The 16,927-nt window shown below is 41.3% G+C and overlaps 1 protein-coding gene across 5 annotated transcripts in view; it reads right to left on the reverse strand.

The window, feature by feature from the left end:
* Positions 1-217: 217 nt before the first annotated feature.
* Positions 218-16,927, reverse strand: part of LOC109896904 (protein NDRG2) — a 32,087-nt gene continuing 15,377 nt past the window's right edge. For 4 of the 5 annotated variants that reach the window (XM_031832171.1, XM_031832166.1, XM_031832168.1 and 1 more), the window contains exons 2-16: positions 8,234-8,327; positions 7,590-7,631; positions 7,295-7,400; positions 6,852-6,972; positions 6,136-6,198; positions 5,884-5,944; positions 5,497-5,583; positions 4,649-4,705; positions 4,438-4,541; positions 4,311-4,349; positions 4,103-4,154; positions 3,939-3,986; positions 3,789-3,824; positions 3,501-3,552; positions 218-3,389 (exon numbers count right to left, since the gene is read on the reverse strand). In XM_031832171.1, coding sequence (XP_031688031.1) covers positions 3,226-3,389; positions 3,501-3,552; positions 3,789-3,824; positions 3,939-3,986; positions 4,103-4,154; positions 4,311-4,349; positions 4,438-4,541; positions 4,649-4,705; positions 5,497-5,583; positions 5,884-5,944; positions 6,136-6,198; positions 6,852-6,972; positions 7,295-7,400; positions 7,590-7,631; positions 8,234-8,308 — 1,107 coding nt within the window. In that variant the 5' untranslated portion in view covers positions 8,309-8,327 and the 3' untranslated portion in view covers positions 218-3,225. Of the gene's footprint in view, positions 3,390-3,500; positions 3,553-3,788; positions 3,825-3,938; positions 3,987-4,102; positions 4,155-4,310; positions 4,350-4,437; positions 4,542-4,648; positions 4,706-5,496; positions 5,584-5,883; positions 5,945-6,135; positions 6,199-6,851; positions 6,973-7,294; positions 7,401-7,589; positions 7,632-8,233; positions 8,328-15,424; positions 15,831-16,927 lie in introns of those variants that run through there. The other variant, XM_031832167.1, reaches the window with a different exon arrangement.

Below are 16,927 nucleotides of genomic sequence, written 5' to 3' on the forward strand. Positions count from 1 at the left end.
CCATAGATTAGGGCCTAATTAATTTATTTATATTGACTGATTTTCTTATACGAGTAAAATCTTTGAAATTGTTGCATGTTGCTTTTATATTTTGGTTCAGTGCATATCTATATATTTACAAGCAATTCCCAATCTTCTTTCTTACTTAAACTCACTCCAATGCCATTTTGAATACGACCCATTTGACTAATAATGAAGAAAAAAAACATAGTCAAGATTGATTATTTTTTTCTTCTTTTAATATTTTTGAAATTTTTTAGGTTGTTCATTGTATTATACAGACCAATTAGCCACACAAGTACTTTTGATTGTATGTTGATATTCTTTAACTTTCTTTAGGTTAATTATTGGTATTATTCTTCCTTTTTTTTGGGCTAATGCTAAAAAAGTTACACAAGAACTAACACACTATTGTCTAACCTTTGAGCTAACTGGGACGGTAAAACTAACACTTCACGTAGTAAAACAAAATTGTCCAAAGTAAAGGTGGATAAAAGAATATAATTGAAGGTAAATCAAGAATAAACACAAAAGAAATGGACAAGTGTACATTCACACAACCCTAGCCCACTCTCAACTCAAACAATAAGTTCCGCCCCCTTTTCCTGGTAAACTATTAAGCTTCATCCGTTTTCATTTTTTTTGTTAAGAGGCTCCCTTGCAAGACTGTGAGGAGCCTTATCATTCCTTCTGTTCTTCAGTCTTCATCACCCTTCTCCTCATTATCAATATAACATTCCTGTTATTATCTAGAAATATCACCACCACCACCATCATCAAAATACACCTAATCAAACCGACTTAACCTCGGATTCTTCAATATCATCAACCATCCAACCCGCTCTACTACAACAAAGTGATGTATGGGGAGGAGATCTGAAGAGAATGGGAAAGAAACAAGCAAACCCCAAACAGGTTTGTAAAGTTCAAAGTGATCAAAATGCGACATACGCCATTATGAATGATTGCACGCAACTACAGAAACCAAAAAGACACACTCTCTCTCACACACACACATACAGCTCTCCAAGTGTGTTCTGTTTTAATCGGGGCCTTTAACAGTGTGTTCATTGATCCAGATCAGGGCAGTGTTGAGCTCCACATGGATGTGCTGTTAAGAACAAATTCCTATTTACAATGTTGGCCTAGGAACAGTGCGTTAACTGCCTTGCTCAGGGTTAGAAAGACAGATTTATAACTTGTCAGCTCAGGGATTCAATCTAGCAACCTTTCGTTTACAGGCCCAACGCTCTAACCACTAGGCTACCTGCCACCCCAAATTTGTACACACAGGGAACAGTTCCTATAGTATAACTGCTGGATGGCAGGTAACCTAGTGGTTACGAGCGTTGGGCCAGAAACCGAAAGGTTGCTGGTTCGAACCCTGTAGCTGGCTAGCTGAAAATCTGTTATTGTGCCCTTAAGCAAGGCACTTAACCCTAATTTCTATGGATAAGAGCATCTGCTAAATGACTAAAATGTCAAATCAGTGTGGACAGTCAGGCTTCTAGGTTTAGGGTGTAGTAGTTGGCTATTCCCTGTTGGCAGTGAAGGGGCTGGTTCATTGTTAGATCATAAGAAGGTCCAATGGGACATGGGGTGGACTCTCCTTTCCTCACCTCTCCTCTTAAATTGTGCTTAGAAGGTATGAGAGCTTTCAAATACATACACACACTTGCACATAAACACAGTCAGAAACAAACACACACAACCTAAAAATTGCCTTGTTCACGTACACTATCCAGTACCTTCCACTGCATGACAGAATTACAGATAGCATTAATTCCCGCTCACATCTTCTGGAACAAAAAGCACCCTCATAGCTCCAAATTCAGACATGCTATTGGTTCTCGGCTGTCAATCTGACACACAGACATGCGATTGGTGCTTTCAGCTGTCAGTCATGATCAGTGCATCACTCTAGGGCTATGCAATGCCTACATCTAGCGATCACAAAACATGTATAGTATGCTTGTCCAAGAAGGTATTAGCTAGCTTATCCCTTTGATAAAGACTCAAGTATGTTAGTAGTGTATGTATGCAGGTAAATGTATGTCATCATAAACCCCCATAGCACAGTGACCCCCGAAGATGTTATTTTTTACAGGGGCAGCCATAGTAGTACAGCGCCCCTGAAGCAAATTAGGGGTAAGTGCCTTCCTCAAGGGCACATCAACAGATTTTTCACCTTGTTGATGGTCAAGTCTGGAACTGCCATCAGCATTGGACGCACTGATTTAATGGCATAGTTCACTCACTCATACAATGTCACTCTTCATCAGCCATCCCCATCTTCATTATCATCCTCTGCTATTCCTCATCAGCTACATCACAAACACACATGTACCAACAAACTCATCTTCACATAAAAGAAAAAGGAAACATCAATTTTCACATGAGCTGAAATCAGATACACTTTTAAACAGGGCCAATGGAAGAAAGTATCTACCTGGCAACAGAGAGGAGGAAGTAGATTCTCACTGGCCATTGCTATGGTTAAGGATCAAGTGACCAATGAGAAACTTCAACCCTTCACTGAGGCAGGTTACAAAAAGAAAAAATGAAAAAGGCCAAACATGTTTTATTAAAAGAGTTGACAGACACACATTTTCATTTGAAGTACTTCTACTATAGTCTTTTTTCCCTTGTATTTCATGCTTTAAAAATAAAGATCATTTTTTAAATAATATTACTATGACATTATTGTCATTGTCATTATTAATTGTGTTAATATCATCATAATCTTTCTCATTATCATAATTATTTCTACTGGTGAACACTAAGGTGAGATCACTACAGGCCACTTCCACTCTCTAGGTTAATAGGCTCTATTGGCTAACAGATGTTCTGATAGAGGGGGAGAGAGGACTGCCGGCGCCCCTAAAACACACGTTCCTTGCTACCCTTTTCCTTATATTCCCTCCCTTGTTCCTAAAAACTTCCTTTCTTCCATTCCCGTTTTTCGTTTATCATTCCCTTTACCCTTCGCTGTCTGTGTGAAGAGATTAATAGATGACAGTGTTTAAGTAACTGTCTTTCATTCTCCCTCTGTCCCTCTACCTCTCCTTTACATCCATGTTCCCATAAAACCTTCTCTCTCTCAGCTGGTCCTCTGCCCTCTACCCATCCCTCACTCTCTCTCTCTCTCTCCATCCCCCTCTCTCTCCATTCCATCCTCCATCCCCCTCTCTCACACACACTCATTCTCTGTCTCTCTCTCTCTCTTCAGCAGGACACCTCCATGGTATGGGAGGGGCTGGGGGGCATCTGCCCACCCTGAGAGCTCTGAGACAGGGTACGAGAACGCTCGCGCTCCCCCTCCATGGAGTAAGAGGAAGACAGCGAGGTGGTGCGCGAACGAGACAGACGGGTCATGACGGATGATGCCACTGTGGGAGAGGGAGCAAGAGGGAGGATAATTAGATTGATACAGAGAGACAGTAGCACAAAGGTCACAGTAGGTCGTCATAGCCACATATTACAAACTAAGGCAAACTTACTGTAGCCCATCCCCTGAATGAAGTACTTGAAAGCCTCGGTCAATTTGCTGGGCTTTAAGTAAACACAGAAGGTACATTCGATTTTATCCATAAAATACGTCATATAAAATCGATATTTGTACTATGACATGGACATGCAGGAATTACAATAGTTACTGGATGGTTAGTTGTATTCATTATGATAAGTGCTGTATTTCTGTATTAGCACCAAAACACATGTTAAATTCACAGCTTGTATGAACTAAAAATATATGTATTTAACAACTAGGCATGTTTAATGTGTCTTACCTGGGTAAGCTGGGGAAGACCGCCAGCATCTGCCATCTGAAGAAGAAGATGACAATTTTGTGTTTAGTAGCAACTGAATGTCTGAGGGAAATGGCTTGTGTCTGTGGTTTGTTTTGATGACTGAGGGGGTGATGAAGAAAGCTTGAGTACCTTGAGGAATGAGGTTGTTGTTGGGTCCAGTTTGCTGTTGCACTCCACCTGGTGGACATGGAGGGAAAAACTTGGAATTAAACCACATCACCACATTCACCTCACCTGGGTGTGTTCGGTGCCTACGTGGTAGGCCTACATTAAGATATAAAGCCAAAACGTACAGCAGCCTCCTCATACGGTGCCTGATCCCCGACCACCAGCATCACAGGACACCTGAGAAAGAAAAGAGAGAGAGATGGACAGAGAGAGACAAAGACAAAGATTGAGAGAAACAGCGAGACTCTTAGGTATATTCAATGGAAAGAGTGAGAGACCTATTGTGTACTATTGTCACAGCTGATGTAAGTGGTCTGATGGTGAAATGCTTACTTGAAGTTGCTGGTACGGTCAAGGATCAGATCCCTACGGCTGGAAAAGAGGAAAGGAAAGGTTACACGATTGTAGGTTTGTTAGTGTGTATGTGTGCACGCGTGCATGTGTGTGTGCCTGTGTGTACCTGTTGTAGCCCCTCCAGAAAAGCTCGATGTTGATCAGGTTGGGGGCTTTAGAGATGCGATCTCTGTGTGACTTCACCAGGTCTGCGTTAGCTGACATCTCCTCCTACAAACCAAGACAGAAATGATACAATAACAATGTGTCAATAAACCCACATCGGGTTCCAGTCTATGATACCACACACACACACACACACACACACACACACACACCTGACTGAAGAGATGACTCAAGATCTGCTCTGTGAGAGAGGATGTCAGGGTAGTGATCTGGAAACAGAAAGAAAGAAAGAAAGAAAGAAAGAAAGAAAGAAAGAAAGAAAGAAAGAAAGAAAGAAAGAAAGAAAGAAAGAAAGAAAGAAAGAAAGAAAGAGATTGAGAAATAAAGGGAGACAGAAAGAGAGAGGGAGAGAGAGATAGAGAAATAGCGAGAGAGAGAGAGGTATAGTTAGGACAAATCAATAACAGCTTAGTCAATATCATGTATACAGTAAAACCACCATGAATACAATTCCACTATCTATTTTCCTCATCTATATGTTACTTTATGAAATTGCCAACATAGTCAAAATATCCCATTGTCTGAGACAGTAATGACTGTTTATTAACTGCTAGATCAAGAGTAATGGATATACGTACTGGTAATTGAGTATCTACTTGAATGGTAATGTAGATGTCAACACAACAACACAGAAGAGTAATGGTGATATTGAATAGGATATGGGATTGATATTGTCAAATTGATGGAAATGCTGCTAGTACTCATGAATATAGTCCAAAATCTTTTGGGCTTCTGAGTGATGATAATAATAATAATATTTCATACTAATGTTGCCAGTATTATACAGATGTAGGATCTTAATTTAATCACTCTTTTTTTTGCTGAGAATTTTCCTGCACGGCAGGAAATGCAAACTTGTAGTAAATTTGTGTTTTCAAAAGGCTAAAGTTTGTCATTTCCAGTTTGACATTTCCTGTTGCGGAAATGATTATTTTCCTGCTATAGCAAAGTGGCTCAAATTAAGATCCTACATCTGTGAGCATATTGAAGAGACAGTAACCTTCTGGGCAGCCCAGTCCATCCACCCTCTAGCCTGAGGGTCAATGTTGACGAGAACGAGACCTTCAACTGAGTCTGGGTGGGCCATCTGAGAGGACGGAGGAGAGAGAAGGAAAGAGAGAGAGAGAGAGAGAGAAAAAAAAAATTGGTCAACTGTATGTTGAGACTGTTGAATTGTAGAAATTGAAAAAAGAAGCGAGCATTGGTATACACTGTGGAGAGAACCATATAGCAAATATATGCTAACCCACGCTAGTCCAATGCACAGACTGCCAAGAGACTGCCTAACAGAAGCTAACAGAATGGTATACTGTGATTTTTTCCCAGGGCAGCTGTATAAACCGATACAGGGGGCAGTAAACATAACAAGGAGAAATCAGACACTCACTGTGAACCTGGAGAGAATGTACGCCCCAGCTCCCACTCCAACTCCGATGACAGAACGGAAACTAGAACAGTGAGCGAGAGAACAAACTTAGTGACAGATGTTCTATTAGCGCCAATATGTCTGTGTTTCAGTGTTGTGGACTCCAGTAGATGTTTTTGAAACTACATTATAAAACACTAGTTTGCTTTATAGTGGACATGCTGGCTAAACAAGCGAGTATTACGTAATGACGGTGACATAAGTCTGACTCACTTGAAATATGTCAGGACTGCAGGGATCATCTCTGCAATTTGCTCCATGGACGGATACTGGTATCTTAAAAACATGAGCGGGAACATATGTTTATTATGAACACTTAAATACAAACACGCACACACACACTAGGCTTGGGCGGTATACTGTACATACCGGGGTATCTTGAAATAGTGACGGTATGATTTTCAATACCGTCAACAAAGATATACTAAATCAATTGAGCCAGTCACATGGGATGTTTGCTCACATGGAGCAAACGGAAGTTTCATGTTAAACTTGAAATTCAATACTAATGTTTGCCAGCGAAACGTCTTATAAGTTAACCAGCTTTCTAAGATGTGCCAAATACATTTTCTCCAGCTCAGGGCTCCAGCTATGCATTTGGTTTGCTAACTTGCCAGCTATAGGTGGCTAGCTTGCAAGATCAAGCTTAATGGTAACAGCAGAGACAATCAATCCCCTCCTGGATCAAGTGTGATTAGCCTTTTGAGACGGCTGTATAACATTATGAGCTGGGATGTCTGTCCTTGCATTTAGTTGATATTTGCTTGCGCTTGTTAGCATTAAGCTAGTGTCCGCTATGGGAATTCCCTAGTACTTTCTTAGCATTTGTTAGCAGTATGGTACAGGAATGATATTAAGTTATGAAAATCTGTATACAGTCCAACCCTAACACACACAAACGCACGCACGCACACACATGATATGCATACCCCATAGGATAGCTGGCGGCCCCCTCCTCTTGGCCAGGAGCATCAATGTGGACCAGAGTGAAGTTTTTCACTATCTCCTGCATCTCCTCAAATGTAAACAGAGGAGAGAAGCAGCTTTTACCTGTGGGAGAGGGAGAGAGAGAGAGAGAGAAAGAGCGAGAGAGAGACAGAGATAAGGGAGAGAAAATGGGAGAGAGAGAAAGAGAAATCGAGAGAGAGAAAGCAAGAGTGAGAAAGAGAAAGTGAGAGAATTACAAGCATAAATGAAAAGCATAAATGAAGAAAGGGCAGGCGCTGAGCTGAAGGGGAAACTCAAAATGAAAGAGGGGAAGTTGCTGGAGGGGATGAGCGGGGAAAGGTATACAAAAAAAGTGAGATGAAAGAGAAAGACAGAGAGAGATAAATATTAAGACGTAAAGAGAGAGAGAGAGAGAGAGACTCACTGTCCAGGCCCACATCGTGGAAGGTGAGGATGGCGGGACGGCGTGTGTTAGAGGTTCCATGGAGAGTCACGTGGAGGAGACCATGAGGTGTCTCAATACTGTGTTCCTGGAGGATGACAGAGAGAGAGAGAGTTACAGACACGTGCACATATGAACATTCAGGCACTAATACACGCATACACGTATGTAACACGTACGCACACAAATATATGTTGAGAAAACATACTTTCACGTGACACGAGACACATGCACACACATAATGTACGTACAGTAACAGGAAACTAAACAACCTTACCTGGCCCTGGTCCAACAGTATTCGAGCTGCAGCCTCAGCATCCTAGCAAGATGGATAGAAACCATGAAGCAGCCAAAACAAGACACATTTCCGGCCACACAAAACCATAGTCAAATACATCTGGAACCTCTCTGGGAAGCTAATTGTGCAGCTGTTCATTGGCAAAGACATTTCACAGAATCAACCCAGAATCAACCCACTAACATGAGTCCTGAGCCCGTATTCACAAAGACTCAGTGGGAGTGCTGATTTAGGATCAGTTACTATATTCATTGTGATTATATGGACAGGTGGGGCCTGATCCTAGATCAGCACTCCTACCACGAGCCATTTTCTGAATATGCCTTTGAGTCTGCAGTTCCCTGTCCACCGCCTGCAGTTGGCAGCAGTGAGAGTACAGATCTCAACCATACTCTCCAGCTCTGCAGTATATAACAACATCAGAGAGAGAGGAGCCTCATCTCTCACACCCTCAGGGTGACATCAACCGAGCGCTCATATCTGAGCCAGCCTAGCAACTACACACATACATGTACACACACAAAATACAGTATATGCATGTATGTGGCATGTGGAGATAGGGTGTGACAGCATGTATGTATGAGGCAGGATGAGGGGTTATGTATGTAAGTACACTCACTGACCTTTGCAGGATCGGGCTGACCCGGAAGTAAAGGCTTCTCCTCCGTAATGGCGATCTCCTGCATCTCAGTCGTCATGGCGTCACTTGTTCACGTCCTAGAAAGATAAATGAATATATACATGAAAATATATTCTAATATTATAGCATCTCTCTCTTTTTGTCTCACACACACGAATATAGACACACATGAATAGACACACATGAACACATATGAACATAGACACACATGAACACAGACACACATGAACATAGACACACATGAACTAGAAACACATGAACATAGACACACATGAACATAGACACACATGAACTAGACACACATGAACATAGACACACATGAACATAGACACACATGAACATAGACACACATGAACATAGACACACATGAACATAGACACACATGAACATAGACACACATGAACATAGACACACATGAACTAGACACGCACGCTCACTCACGCACACAGTGCACATCCACACACCTATTTGATCTTCTATCCTCATGGGGACCTAAAAATGGATTTCCATTCAAAATCCTATTTTCCCTCAACCCTAACCCAAACCTTAAACCTAACCCTAACCCTAAACCTAACCCCTTACCCTAATTGCAACCCTTACCCTAATCCCTAAACTTAAAATAGCCTTTGTCGTCATGGACTTTAGGTCAACACAAGCATAGAAGAATCCCCCCCCCCCCCCCCCCCCCCCCCACACACACACACACACACACAGCCTAAATATATTGTTTTACTAATCTGGGACCTTCACAGTTCTATGGGACTCTAGAAGTGAATTAATAATTAGTTCAAATTAAAATAATTAACTGGGAAGACAAGAGGAAGAAAAATAATGAAGGGATAGAGATAAAGTGGTAGAGACAGGCAGGCAGGCAGGCAGGCAGGCAGGCAGGCAGGCAGGCAGGCAGACAGACTAGGGGCAACGTGAGCACCTATTACCATCTAGTAGACTCGTGGCTTGCTAGGGAGTTGTTGATGAAGACAGAGGATGGGCCTAAACAGCACGTTTCATAATTTTTAAGGTCTTTTTATCCCAAAACGTAACCCTTACCATAACCAAGTTAACCAAACCCTTAACTACTTTCTCTTCACATACAGACGTTTACATTTGACCTGAACATTGGCTGGGGGACCTTGTTTAGAAACCAATAGCCTGACTCCTCCCTGTGTGCGGGTGTGTGTTGACTGTTCATAGCTAGAGCTGTGTGTGTGTGTGTGTGTGTGTGTGTGTATTGGTGTTTGTGTGGCCCCTAGGGTGCCTGTGATTAGTCATCAGAGAGCGTCACCCCGACACACAGTCTGCACACATCTGTCGTTCTCTCGTCCTTTCCTCTTTTTCCTTCACTCCCCCCCCCCTCTCTCTGTTTGTCTCTGTCCCTTTCTCTATTTCTCTCCTGCTCTCTCCCCCCTCTCTATTTCTCTCCTGCTCTCTCCCCCTGTATATTTCTCTCTTCACAGCGACTTGGTCTTATCAGGCTCATTGGAGTACTGTGGTCTTGGCAAGGATTTTGGTGCCACAATTTGGAAAAAATGACTTCATTACTTATCAGTAACACACAGACAAAGACACACAGTCACACGTACACACACACTAGAAATACACCTTCCACAATAATTGAATACTCCTAAATCTCAAATATAAGCATCCTAGATATAAGAATCAATATTTCAGGTTGACAATACCACATAATCAACTTGTGCCATATACTTTTTATTTTCATTTGGTTGTGTCAAATCGGCCATGTCCGAAATTGTAACTTGTGGCTAACTAGTAGAGAATCCCTCCCCTAGAATTATCTAGCCTATTCTGTCAGGCTGTGGACATTTAGAAACAGGATATCCCTCAGAAGCAGAGAAAAAGAAGAATAAGAAACTCATCCATCATATCAGAATGAACCAGCCAGTTATATATATTTTTTTAAATACATTTCGTCTTGCAATATTGACTGTAACACACTGTCAGTGTTGTACTCTGTTATTGTGAGATAGTGGTGAAAACTAAACTATAACCTGTTTTCCCTTCGTAATAGTATTAGCATAGCTAATGTAATGTAGATGCACATTATTATGAAAACCTGAAATTAGCATGTTAATTAGCATGTTAGCAAGCGACTGGATGTCAAAGGCCACATTACAGCAAACTCATTACATGGAAGGACTTGGCCATCAGAGAGAAAATCATCAAACCAATGGGTTATACACAATACAAACCATAATGATAAATAACAATGTGAAAGTTGGAAAGTTCAGACCCCTTGACTTTTTCCACATTTTGTTTCGTTACATCCTTTTTTTCCCTCATCAATCTACACACAATACCCCATGATGACAAAGCAAAAACAGTTTTTTTTTTTAAATGTCATATTTACATAAGTATTCCTTTACTCAGAACTTTGTTGTAGCACCTTTGGCAGCGATTACAGCATAGATTCTTCTTGGATATGGCGCTACAAGTTTGGCACACCCGTATTTGGGAAGTTTCTCCCATTCATCTCTGCAGATCCTCTCAAGCTCTGACAGATTGGATGGGGAGCGTTGCTGCACAGCTACTTTCAAGTCTCTCCAGAGATGTTCGATAGGATTCAAGTCCGGGCTCTGGCTGGGCCACTCAAGGACATTCAAAGACTTGTCCTGAAGCCACTCCTGTGTTGTCTTGGTTGTGTGCTTAGGGTTGTTGTCCTGTTGGAAGGTGAACCTTCGCCCCCAGCCTGAGGTCCTGAGCGCTCTGGAGCAGGTTTTTATTTGATCAAGGATCTCTCTGCTCTGTTCATCTTTGCCTTGATTCTGACTAGTCTCTTAGTCCCTGCTCCTGAAAAACATGGTTTTTGCTGACATGCACTGTCAACTGTGGGACCTTATATAGACAGGTGTGTGCCTTTCTAAATCATGTCAAATCAATTGAATTTACCACAGGTGGCCTCCAATCAAGAAACATCTCAAGGATGATCAATGGAAACAGGATGCACCTGTAACTCAATTTCTTGTCTCATAGCAAAATGTCTGAATATTTATGTAAATAAGGTATTTCAGTATTTTATTGAAAAACATTTGCAAAAATTTCAAAAAACTTTTTGCACTTTGTCATAATGGGGTATTGTGTGTAGATTGCTGAGGATTTTTATTTATTTAATCAATTTTAGAATAAGGCTGTAACGTAACACATTTAGGAAAAAGTCAAGGGGTATTAATTATTTCCGAAGGCACTATATATCAGCTCTCTGCAAATGATCAGCAACAATGTGTTATCTACTGCTAGGGATTGTTAGTTAGGTATCGACTGGACAGAGAAAATAATTCACTTAACACCAATATTTCACACATACTGTACCACTCCATTACACATCATCTCCATGTCGACTTGAATCCTCCCTAAGTCCCTCCCTACCTCTATACATCCATCTCCCTTTCCCTCCCTCTCTTTTGCCCTATCCTTCTCTCTCCAACAAACTCTCTTCCTTTCTCTCTCCCTCTCTCAAACACACACACTCTCTCTACCTCTCTCCCCCTTTTTCCGTCTATCTCTCTTTTTCAGTGAGTCAGTGCGTTTTAGAGCATGTAATAACTGTTAAACTGCTCAGGGAATATGTCACTACAGAGAGGGGAGATTGAGAGAGGGGAGGGCTAAGAGACTGTTGCCAGCTGAAAAACAACACACACACAGTCTCTCTCCCTCCTCTATCTCCCTTTCCTACTCCCTCTCCTTCTCATAATACCCTCTTGGTATTATGGATGTTTTTCAACCGCTGCTTAGCTTCTGTTATCATTTCTTGAAGCGATGGGCAGGCTGACACGCTAATCAGCTTTTAAGCACCAGAAATTAACTCTCACTGGATAATTGTGTATACACAAGCTTTTCATACACTGTTCGGTGGAGTAGTCAGAATAGCTGCCATGTGTCATTCAATATGTTCGGTTGAAAATCACGAGGCTTAGGTAGGAGGCATGGTTGTGTTTAGGAGGGTGCAACATTCTAAACACTGTAGATACAATTTTGGTGTACGCTGTCAAGTTTCCATATCACCCTTGACTATGGCTGTTGCGGTGACCGTATTACCGCCAGTCATGAAGGCAGTCAAATTCCACGTGACTATTTAGTCACGGTAATTAGGCTTCTCCAAGCTTTGATGCTGCTGCTGGTCATTAGTGAACATGCTAACTGTCTGGAACTCAGCACTCTATTGTCCCTCTAATCACTCTGACGTCAATACAAATATAATTGAAAATTTAATCAAACACTTCATGAGAGCCCATGAGCTCACGATGCGCAATATTTCTATAGGCTATGCAACTGCGCGAGAAAACAGAGTATTGGCCTCTACTAAAAAGAGTAAGGTCCTATCAGCTTTCTTTAGGCTAGGCCTACTATATTTATTTCTCAACTTTCCTACTAATAAGCCCATTGCTTATCTTTACAACAGGAGTATAGCCTACCTGGCTTTCATGAAAATGAACTACGGGAAAAGTGTCCTACATTCACTATTTAAGTGCATAGATAAGATATATATTTTTTCCTCTGCCCGTTTCGAGACAGGTGCATTAAAATGGTCCATTCTAAATCAAAACAAATTTCACACATATATTATTTAGTATATGTAAAGACAAGATTAAATCAACAATAGTCTGATGGGTAACAATATTAGCCTATCACTTGTGAATGATATATTATCACTTGTGAATGATGCCCAGCGTAAGGCAAGAAAAAAATCCTTTTTTGTGACTTTTTCGAATCATAGTAGCCTAACTGGCATAAGCATCGCGTGAGTTACAATTTTGGGGAAGATCAATTTCACCATAAAAATGCACCTTTATAATAAAAGCATTACAATGCATAATCGCATTTGCGGTCACTTTTAAAAATGGTGTGTTTTCCCCATAAGCCTAATGCGCTTATAATGTGAAAAAAATTGCCAAATAGTTGATCACATTTTAAGCTAAATTCTGATCTGTTGCGTGAGCCTCATTGCTTAAAAAAAGTGGTCGCATTAATTTGGGATCTATCACATCCCACAACTGTCCCAGACTATGTTTGGAATATTTACTTCTCGCACCGAATAGGTAACTTTTTGTACTATGGGGGATAGTAGATTGACATAGATTAGTGCTTTTGCTGTTCGTTAGGCCTACTCATCTTGTTGGCTGATGAAATAAATGTGGACAGTTCTTACAATATCTTCAATATGCACCTCGGAATTGGATAAAGACGCATGCAGTGCATCCCCGAAGTGTCTGTCTTCACTTGTAGCCTGTGAGAATGACCCGATCATGTGATGGAGAGCCATGTGCGTGAGAGGTGCTTCGGAGCACACAGTACTCAGGGAGAAGTGAACAACGGCCACTGGACGCAAAAGGCACAGATTTTTTTAGGGTGCATTTACGGCCACACAAAGGGGATGGCCCTGGGAAATTCAAGGCATTATCAAGTGCTTGTCAAATTGTGAATGAGAGACTGATGAAGTGTGTACAGCCTGCAGAAAAAACAAACAGAACTTATGCCTTTCAAGCAACTTTTTTCAAATCATCATTAGAGCTGCATCATACAGCCTTACAATGTATTAAAAATAAAAACATATAGCCCTACGTTTGTATCACAACTAAAGTTACATTAATAACTCTAAATTAAGCATATAGGAGTACCTATTTCTTTGTTAATCACTCAACACAGAATAGATGCATGTGCACACTCCCTCTTTTGGAGAAAATATACTTTCTATTTTATTCAAGCTTTGTTAAATTCTATTCTTCATACTATAAAATAATATAAAATAATTCTAACCAAATCGTGTCTGCTAAATGAACTAGTGTAGCCACATCCATATAGCATAGTCAGATCAAAACATAAAGACAACTCAGAGACTACATTATCTTCATATCATGTTTCTTTAGACCTGTCTAAAATAAATAATGGATTTATTGTGAAGGTGTAGGCTATATTACATGGATTTATTAGACTACTGTGTAGATGTTCCAAAGGTCTGTATCAGTGGCTTGTAGGCTATGTGTGGAAGACAGGAGATTCTAAATGTGTTCATGTTAATTAACGGTCAATTACCGTGAGATCGACAGTTATTTGCTTGACAATCACCGGCTGATGAAATCTCGATACCGCCACAGCTCTACCCTTGACACAGAATCATTATTGTTCTATATAATTGATTTATATCTCATCGTTCTGAAAATGCAACCCAGGTATGAGGTACAGTATCAGAGTAACTCATGGATTCACCATCAAATACACTGATATTTCTCGATATTAACATAGTTCAGCGCTCTACTTCAAGTGAGCTTTGATTGCTAGCTTTGAACTGCTATCAATCGGTCTTGGATCACTTTACAAAACGTCAACAATTTTTCTTCCTCCCTGCTGTGACTGATGGATAGACTTATTACACTACAGAGACTACCAAGTGTTACAGTATTGACACAGATATGGGCCTGTATTCATCATGTGCCTCATGAGTAGGAGTGCTGATCTAGGATCAGTTACTTTTTCTCTAAGACACTAAAACTTTTTTTTTCATTAACACAAGCCCTGCTCTCTCTATTGTCTCTGTGAATAGAAGATGATCATGAGTTGATTTGATAACAAACACAGAAGCATAGCTAAAGGATTAGCAAGTTATTCGAGGAAACATCCTTCTGGCCGCTATCCTTTACACAGAGACCCATCTTTCTCTGATGCAAGGCTAATACAGGTCAGTGCCTTTTATATCTGCTTTGTGCCTCTCTGGTCTCTGTTGGTTCTCTGTCCACCCTTCATTGATCAATCATTGACTGACTGACCAGAGTCTACTCCACTCCACTCTAGACACCTAGTCTATAGTCAGCAACATACACACTGCCAACTACAGGCCATAGTCAACAGAGCATCATGAAAACCTCTGGACTCTACAGACCCCTCAAGGACCTGAATTAGGGACACCTGCTCTAAAAGCTTGCGATAAAATAGAAGATACATCTTATTTCTATGAAAAAGCACTGTTACAGTAAGTGAATCCCTGTGGTAGAATATCAGTTGTGGAGTCGGATATTACTTTCTCCATATGTCTTATTTCTGGGTGGCTTCAGGATATTCAGGATCTATAGCTCACATCCTGCTGCTCACTGAGGTGTGTCCAGTGTTACTGTGTTCCTGTGCTGAGTGCTAACACTACTGTGTGTGTGTGTGGCCTACTCACCCTGCGGTGCCCCTCTGAGAGGCCAATCCGTCTCTAACACACCTGCAGTCGGACATGAGCTGAATAACTATCAGTTCACATTGATATATTTCTCCCTCTTTTTCTCAATAATATATCTTTCTTATCTAGTTCTCTCGGTTTCGTCTCTCTACTTCGGTCTCTGTTTTGTCTCTGTCTGTATAGCTCTCTCTCTCTCTCTTTTTCCCTCTACTTCTATCTTTCTCTCTCCTCTCTTTACTAGCTTTGTCTGTTTTTCTTTGTTGTTTTCCATTCGGTCTCTCTTCACCTTTCTCTGTCTCTTGTCAATCTCTTTCTATTACACTGCCCCAACTATTCACATCTCGCTCAATCTTTATTCCGTTTTTCTCTCATTCACTCCCTCTCTTTTCCTTTTCATCTCTCTCAGACTATCTCTCTCCATCCAACAACAAGCGTGCAGTGAAAAGGGAAACAGGGTAAACAACCATGTTGGCAGGAGCTCCCCTCTCTCATTTGGCCCCTCTCTCTCTATTGCCCAAGCGCCAGACAAAAACACACACACACACACACACAAAGTGGAGTCTAAATCTGGAATGTAGGCTGAAAGGTTGAGATGATAAATATTAAACGATGTGTTGTGGTAGGTGTGTGTGCGTGCGTGTTTGTGTGTGTGTTCGCGGGTATGCAACATGAGACGTGGCGAATGGCTAAGTATTCAGTGGTTAAGTAGCTTAAGTAGCTGTTATGTCATGTGTATGAAGTCCGTTCAGATGCTTCTAGATGCATTATGAAAGCTTTATGCAGAGACATTGTAAGTCATAACATGAGGTGCTGATGGGTTGGTCCAAGTGCTGAGCCTGGTTGATAAGCACATCAGGTGCAGAGTTGGTTTGGTGGCCCTCACGGGTTGATTTTGTTTCGAATCTTTAGTTTGGGCTTGCCTGTTTGTAGTGTCCTTTTTTGTACATATTTGTGTTTCGTCACCATCTGAACAAATGATAACTTACTTAGACTGGCCAACCAAGAGGTCAAGAGAGACAGAGTTGGCCATGGACCAAGGTAAGTTTGCTGTCTCTCTGGGCACAGTACATTCAACACCTTTGGCGCATACTCTGATTTCTCAAATACATGCACACATTCATTCAGGTTACAGACTCTGTAACTAGGCCTAGGACCCCTAGACAATTGCGAGGGCAACAATATACGTAGGCTAGTTATTGGGTTTGTAACATACTGTATAGGAGCTCGTCCGTCATAAATGTTAACAGATGTTAGCATTTATGGTTGTAGATGGCTGTGAACTGGTGTGGTTCGGCAGTGTGGTTGTGCATTTGCTGAGAAAGTTTGTTGCACGAGTTTGTGTCGAGCAAGTATGCTAGGTGAGGTTTGCAGCAGCGCTAGTGTGAGTTTCAAGGTGCAAGTTAGCAAGATAGCTGATGGCTTTGGCCGTCAGAAATGCTCGCACACCCTTTTTCAGTTCTGCCCACATTTTCTATAGGATTGAGGTCAGGGCTTTGTGATGGC

Source organism: Oncorhynchus kisutch, linkage group LG9, assembly GCF_002021735.2.
Source record: "Oncorhynchus kisutch isolate 150728-3 linkage group LG9, Okis_V2, whole genome shotgun sequence".
NCBI classification, from domain to species: Eukaryota; Metazoa; Chordata; class Actinopteri; order Salmoniformes; family Salmonidae; genus Oncorhynchus; species Oncorhynchus kisutch.